The sequence below is a fragment of the Schistosoma mansoni genome (assembly GCF_000237925.1).
Source record: "Schistosoma mansoni, WGS project CABG00000000 data, supercontig 0563, strain Puerto Rico, whole genome shotgun sequence".
NCBI classification, from domain to species: Eukaryota; Metazoa; Platyhelminthes; class Trematoda; order Strigeidida; family Schistosomatidae; genus Schistosoma; species Schistosoma mansoni.
The window spans coordinates 7,434-15,593 of record NW_017386349.1 but is presented as its reverse complement, the minus strand read 5'-3'; the positions used below and the strand labels follow the sequence as shown (position 1 = coordinate 15,593).

Below are 8,160 nucleotides of genomic sequence, written 5' to 3'. Positions count from 1 at the left end.
ATACTTGTTAAGACATTTCTATATGAAAATTAAAAGGTCAACTAGACAGGTTAAGGTAAGAAAGAAAGAAAATAAACACCGTACACAAAAACAATGTGATGACCACTCTGGATAGTAAATCAGCATTACTTTATTTATTTTCTTTCTTTGTTACGACTTACCTTAACCTATCTAGTTGACCTTTTAATTTTCATATGAAAATGTCTTAACAAGTATATGTGTGATCAGATTGTTCGAGATGTATTGCGCAAATATACCACATAATTCTGATAAACTTCGTCTTCTCATTGCATTATCAAAATTTATCAAAGGGACTAATTGTTTTAAATATATAGATCATTGGCTTATCGAAGTCGTTCCGTCTGTCTTTGAGCATACAAGTACTGTATGTTCGTTTAATATTTCATTTCTCCCCTATGTAGCTGTGCTGTTCAAACATTATCCATTGTGTCATGATAATAACCTTTAAAAGTTGGTTTTCAATACTATCGAAGTTTGACAGCTTCTCTAATTTGCTATTATCAAAAACCAAAACAAATGTAAAAAATACACGTTTTGTTATTTTAGGGGAAAATGTCTTCAGACACCTATCCTTATGTCTACCTGTTCACATATTGCGTTAATTTCCTATACATATAGTTAGGATTTCCTTATCATACACTTTCATCGTGATATTGGTTCCTCACATGATCAACTAAGTTTGTTTCCTCTAATTACTAGGTGATTTCAACTCGACATTCCGTTCATCTTCGCCGTCAAATTTTGTTTGGAAATTCTCAGATGCTTTTAAATCAGTTGTTTCAAATCCAATATCAATCAGTTCTCCTATTCTACCACTTGAAACCACAGGCACCAAAAGTGAATCAATTTCTCCCCAAATCAATGTTCCGAAAACCCAGATATGAAATAATAAAACTTTCCTTTATTAATCAATGTTGTTCACTGTTGTAGCTGTGATATTTATTGTGATATATTTTACTTCACAGTGAAGTCCTTCCTTTAAGCATATTTTATATCAAGCTTTATCAATCTCATGTTTTATTATTCCCCATTTTTATGCATCGTTTTCTTTTTGTAGTCGTAAATGCATTTGTATGAACTCAATCTTGTTGTCTGATTTTTTACCTTCAGAGTTTTGTTGTACTGATGTTATATTTTGCGATAAACATTTATGTAATATAATAATAATAGTACTGGTTTCTCAATAACCATAGATTACATGAAACACGGGAATTTACAGATAAGATGAAATTTTTACAAATGTTGCGCTGTTTATTGCGTTCAACTCGTTTGCCTATCTTTGACGAGTTATAACGAAAGCCTTAATGCAGAAGCAGGATAACAAAATATTGCTGTATAAACAACAAAACTGGATTGTACACTGTGAAGATGGCGTGTCATATGGATGCTGCGTTACAGCAAATTCAAGGTTGCAGCGTGGAGTGGCTGACTATTTCGAACACTTGCCTGCCAGCTGAAGACGGCCTCTAATCGTTGTATTCGTATATTTGGTCCCGTTTCGATAGGAATACTCGTAATGGTTGTCAGATGTGGAACGTTTATTTATTTATCACTCATTTTCGTGTCTGGTAGACTGTTTTGTTCTGAAAAAAACCTTTGATTGTTTAGTTGTTATTTTTGAAGTATTTTGTACATCTGATATGATTTAGTTTTGTTACATTAGAACCAACCAAATCAAGTACAAAGTTTGTGTCTTATTAATATTTAGTGCGATGGACTCAAAAATACTATAGACACTAGGAGGAAGTAGTTCGCTCTAACTGAATACACTTGGTCTCTTTAGTCCTTTTTGTTCAGATCCCTAGAAATCTAATCCTAAAAAGTATAACGTATAACGTTTTTCCAAAATAAGCATTTCACAAAGGAGGAAACAGACCATCTCTAACAAAATAGACGCCTGTTTGCCGAGGTTTATTTCACACGTACTATTGATGACTTCCGACGTTTTGTTGTATTCAAATCTTGTCGGGCAGTAGTTAGTTGCTCTTGAAGAATTCAGTTCATTGTAGTTGACTGAGATCGTTATTTAACAGTTTCCAGGAATATAACTAGAAATGATTTGAACTTCATTGAATTGTTCATTAACTTGAATTAGCTGGTGTCATTTGCTCCAGTATTTCATCCTCTTCGATTGAGTTATTTGCATTGATGGATCCTGTTACTTAATGCAACTTGTTCTGAACTAGTTCAATCCTGTGTGGCCAGGTAATTATATATTTCCGGCTGCACTGTCGTCGGTGACAACAAAGGTATCAAATACAGGATTGACAATATTGCATGTCCGTACTCTGTTTTAAAGCATGTAAATTGTAGTCATTGAAAGTTAAATCTTTCAATTAATATTCTCAGTTACTTAGACTTGCGTTTATATGAAGGCCTCGTTTCTACCCTGGTTTATGACTGGATACAAACAGTATCATGGAAGCAGTTGACTGACACATTCTTCGTTTATCCTCATCAAGGCTTCATTCCTCAACTTCAATATTATCACCTTGACATTTCTGGCTGTTCATGCAGTTTGTGATTAGAGCTGAGTCTCAGCAGAATTATTTAATGAAATCATCGTTTCGCGAAATTATTATTGCTTCATAAACTTATTATAGTCTGTTTGTTACCGGGGGAGCATTGTTCTGTACAAATGACCGGAACTTCAAATGGTTGTTGAGTAGACATTTATTCCATTACTTACAACTGTTGTAAGGTTAGTTATGCGTTATTTTATTTTTAGATTTAATCTTGAACACACCCTTTGCAAAAAATGGTATATGTTGAAAAAGCGTAGGAGAAATGTTGGGATGATATAAAGCAGTTTATTTCGATACCACTTTGTCTAAGTGCCTGAATGGAACCTGTTTTATTTGGTGTTAGTAACATAATTAGCACGTTAGCTATGGGAGGGAAATAAGGGTATATCTCAATGGCCCATACCTTGTTTTTTTCAATACGACTCTGTTACAATAGCACTGAATTATCTATTCATGCATATAGTAACCTTTTCCATTCAAACTAACTAAATGGATCATCCGTTTAACTTAATGCAACATTTTATATCGTAGTACACTTCTCAAAGTCAGCTAGACAGTCTTTGTTATGATGCTCATACCACGCCAACTATAAGTTTGTCTCTAGCAAATAGTTGTCGTTTCATTTTCTGACCAATATAGTCCGCTGCCTAAGAGTTCATTTGTGTTCTGTTCAGTAAATGCTGAGTTCAAGAGCATTCAATGAAAAAAGGCTTTTTTCGCAAAACCTCCGCTTATATGTAAACTATTTTGGTTGCTAATCACTTAAAAATAAAAAAACGCAACTCACCGGTTCTCAGACCTAAGTAGCTAATGTAATTTATATACGCTACGTAAGTTGTGAACTTTATAACAAAGATTGTATGCTACTTAACAAGGATGACGGTTTTCAAGGTTTGAAGGCGAAACAAATAAAGTTGACGAGTTATACAGAATGACTATGTTTGCAAGGCTCAGCCATGCCATCCGATTGAACTGAATATACCCACAATTGTTGGTCTTCTCTTCGTGTTAAATGTTGAATATCCATTTTCTCAGTTATTTCACGTTCATCTTTGAGGATTTTGTGGTTATGACCAATACAACTATAAACTCATCGAAATCATCAACCCAGCCTTTACCCTTTACATTGTGTTGAAGAATGCCTTTTGTGTCTTACATTTTGTTCACCTATTAACTGGCATGTTTATGGAAGAGTGATAACTCAAACCTCTCTCATTGTCAGAAATTGTATCTCGTTAACATCTGCACTACATGGAACTCCAGTTCTCTCTTGTGTTTATAGTGTACAGACAGGTACATTTAACAGTGTTAGCGCTGAAATTCCACTGAAAGACTCAATAGCTGCGTTTCCTGTTCTCAGTTTCAAAGTTCACTAAATAAGTGAATAGATTTTACTTAGTTAATACTATCATTCACAATAAAGAAACAAGAAAATTATAAACATATTTTGATGGTAGTTGTAAGATCCAAACCTAAATTCCAATAGGTCTGGCTTTGGTTGAATAACTAGAGTAAAAGTTTAGTAACGCGTTTCACAATCGAAATCAGAACAAGATGATTGGAGTAATAACGGTTCTAAAATTCATCATATATACAAATATATAAATTTACCTAAACAAATATTACCACACAGTTATTCAACCAACAATTGATCCCAAAATAATCAATCTAAATTACAATGAATAGCAAAGTGGTAAGAAATGTATGAAAATTTACCGAACACAAGTAAGTGTTATTCTATCCTTTCTGGACAGATCAAGTAAGATTCCGTTTGAGCGGCTGTTCTATAACGCAAAGTATTTTAAATTCGAGAAAAGTGCTCTTATTTACAAACGAAATGCACGATTCCAGTCAAAAATCAAACCGCACCATCAAAGAGCGAACAGTCAATATGGCAGCCGCCAGAATATTAACAATTAAAACAAATTAAATACAGTTCAATAAGAAACACAGAAACTCAATGAAAACGATAGGAAAACTGAGAAAATTAAACGTTACAGTCTCAATTGGCATCAAAAAAGTTAACAATATATACAAATAAAGAAACCATAGAAAAGAAATTGCAAATGTACACATGGAGGGATTTTCACCTTCAAAATGGGTCTAACAGTAGTCAATTTTTAAGTCACATGTAGGTTTTAGCGGTAAATAAATCCCCGAAATCAATAGCTCTGTAAGTGTTCGACATTCAATAATGACCACATTAGTTTTAATGGACCTACCTAGATGAAGCATGCATCCGCACCAGATCATGAGTTAGAATGCTGTGCTCAACTTCTCCTGCGATCACTAGCAAGTTTAGATCAATCACTCCGCGATATATTGATAATCCGTCAAATATATCTTCGAAACTCCTGGCTTCTGGCTTTTGATCTCAATGGGTGGGCGCAATTCAATTATAGGTGTTGCTGGTAAAGTTTTGTCATACTACAATTCCTGTGGCATTTTTCAAGTGTTCAATATTTTCCGTTTTAAATGTATCATATTTCGTAGCACAGTTTCTCTGTAGGATGAAACGGCACAATAACATCTCTAGAATGTCCACACGTACGTTTTTTGCTCTATTCTGGCATATTTACGCATATATACGAGTTTTATAGCACGTTTTGATTGCTTGCATAAGTACAGGCGTATTTCGACATGCTCTAACATTTTCATTTTATTCCACTCCAGGACAACTGGAGAAGACGGGAAAGTGAAGGCTTATATGATAAACTCAACGTTTCATCGTACATTTTCCAATTCTTTTTTATGCACTCTGTTGCTCTTCAGAGTCGGAAAAGACCACAAGACACTGCTGGACGTAGCAAACTGTCAGAAGAGTGGTTACAAACAGCACACCCACCAGGTTCAAGCACCTGGTTCGTCTCACATTATGGTTCTCACTCTCCTACTAAAGCATAGTGAACTGCAGTGGTAAATAAATCCAGAAAATAAGTATTTTCATAATTTCTTGACAGTGAGATTGACTTTGAAAGCCAACTTCGTTTCTGGAGGCGTCATTTTTTGTTGGAGTCCATTTCTATCATACAATCATGGAACTCGAGATCCTTGTAAATCTTGGCTGAATGAAAATCGGTAAGAATCTGGTCTACTGGGGATCTGCTTCAACCATGACTAACCAGTATAATTAACTGATCATTTCTATGTGGATGGATGAAGCGTATCAACTAACAATGACTGATCGCATATTCTAGATGAAATAAACTTCGTATTATAATGATAGAAGACGAACAAAGAAGCTCCAAACAGACTTATGAGTGTATGATGCTAAGCAAAGAGTAAAAATAGTATGCTATATTACCTGTAGTGATATTGGTTCTTAATGGCACCATATTTGAAGCTGAACATATAATTACTGTGGAGATTTACACTCGATGTTTGACACTTAAAGAAGGTAAAAAATGGTGAACGCAGGAATGGCAATCGAGATGTCTGGACTCAGCTATGCAAACATATTCACTCTTTGTGGATCGGATATAATGCTCTCTTCCTAGCCTGAATGTGCTCTTGAGAAGTGCTGGACGTCATTTTGCTGACCATCACGGTAGGACGATTCATTGTAGACTATGGTCTAATTTCCACGTAATATAGATTGGGTATTCACGTCGTGCCAAATCCACAAATTTGAGATCACGTCTATTATTAAGGCAACAAAAATAAATGTACGAACGCCTAATCAGACTATTGTTCTACCAACCCACAGCCAGTATATATAGATTTTTAAAGTTTAGATTTTAAAAGTTTGGATGACATTCATGATATATTATCCATATCACTTTACAAAAGTTTCAGGCACAAAGATTGTTGATGGAGCAGAAATCGAGACTTACGAATGATCTCAGTTCATATAGATTGTTTTTCTATCATCTCATCGACGTTTGGGACTGCCATTGCTCAATTTCATTTAGCATGTCTACATCCTGCGAAGATGACTTCAATTCCACTTGTGGACAAAATCCGTCTCTGCTTGAAATATTGTTTATCATTTCCATCATGTCAGTTCATACTACAGAGCTCTAAATTCATAAAAAACTCATTAAAATATTCATTGTCTTCTTAGGAGCAGCAGGACCGTAGTATTTGACTGTTATGCTTCTATGTTCAAACAACTTATTCGTTTCAGCAAACATCTTAATACTCTAAGGTAGAACCCAGAAGGCGTAGCCGTTCACTTAAAGTCACATTAAGTCGACGGCGAATCATGTGATGATCAAACAACCAGACTCGAACGTACTTACTTACTTACGCCTGTTACCCCTCACGGACGAGCATATGCCGCACACCAACACTCACCATCCAACCCTGTCCTGGGCAATCCTTGCCAGTTCTTTCCGGTTAACATTCATCGTTTTCACATCTGCTTCTATTTCCCGGAGTAGTGTGTTCTTTGGCCTTTCTATTTTTCGCTTCCCTCCCAGATTAAAAGTTAGAGCTTGTCTCGTGATGCAGTTTGGTGATTTCCTCAACGCATGTACTATCCACTTCCAACGTCTTTTCATAATTTTCTGGTTTGTCCTCTCCTATAAAACGCTGTTGCTGATACTATCCAGCCAGTGAATGTTGAGTATTTTGCGTAAACAACTGTTTGTAAATACTTTTACCTTTATGAAGATGGATTTATTAGTTCTCCTCGTTTCAGCTCCGTACAGTTGAACTGACTGTGTTGACGATCGTATTGATGATTCTCACTTTGAAGTTAGTTGAGAGTGTTTTTGAGTTCCATATGTTCTTCAAGTGTAGAATTACTGCCCTTAGTTTGCCAATCCTCGCCTTTACATCTGCATCAGATCCTTCTTGTTCATCAATGATGCTGACCAGGTACGTGAATGTTTCCACCTCTTCCAGAGTTTCTCCATCAAGTGTGACTAGGTTGGTTGGTGTTCTCCGTGTATTATTTGGGAATCTCGCTTTCTCATTTGTGTATGTTGAGACCTATGGATGCAGAGTCTACCGTCTGTAGCTCTACTAAAGTCACTGCCGGTCTCAAGCCCGTGTAAAGGAGGAGAGTTATGCATGGGGCTAGCGACCCTGTGCCGTAGAAAACTAGCTCGCTAAAAATAAACGCTAACCAGAAAAATGATTCACACTAGAACTATATGTGTGTTAAGGTTCCTACTACCAGATAACAATTAGTTGACACATAATAACCTAAAACATCTATCAATTATTTGGATACAATCAGGAATGAATTGTGAATTGTCTATAAGAGAGCTATGACATAGAATAAAAATCTTATGGTTGACATCATCACACGTGATGAAGCTCGATTCGTAATTTACTGGAGGTATAGTGTGGTAAATTAACTAAAAGAACATTTAAAGGTTAGTCGTGATATAAAACAAAGTTCCGTCTGTAGTTCATCTGTCCTCTATGTTGGAACAACCACAATTCCTTGAGAATTCTTTCCACTAAAATCTAACTTATATACGTTAAACTTGTACAGGATGTAGCAATAACCAGTTCTGCTTACACGTGCCGAATAAAAAGTTATTGCAGATAAATCACCTGCGGATACTTTGTATGAAACTGTTTCATTATCTGCTCTACTTTCAAGGTCACTATTGCCAAAATCTAACCCGCACTGTTCAAACAGTTTAAAATGTAGATGAGG

General features: G+C 35.7%; 1 protein-coding gene across 1 annotated transcript; it reads right to left on the bottom strand.

Moving 5' to 3' along the window:
• Window positions 1-709: 709 nt before the first annotated feature.
• Window positions 710-904, bottom strand: Smp_149620 (hypothetical protein; the record flags this gene model as incomplete). The annotated part of the gene is made up of 1 exon (XM_018792167.1): window positions 710-904. A coding segment is annotated over one exon (195 nt), but the record flags the coding sequence as incomplete, so codon positions are not given.
• Window positions 905-8,160: the final 7,256 nt, after the last annotated feature.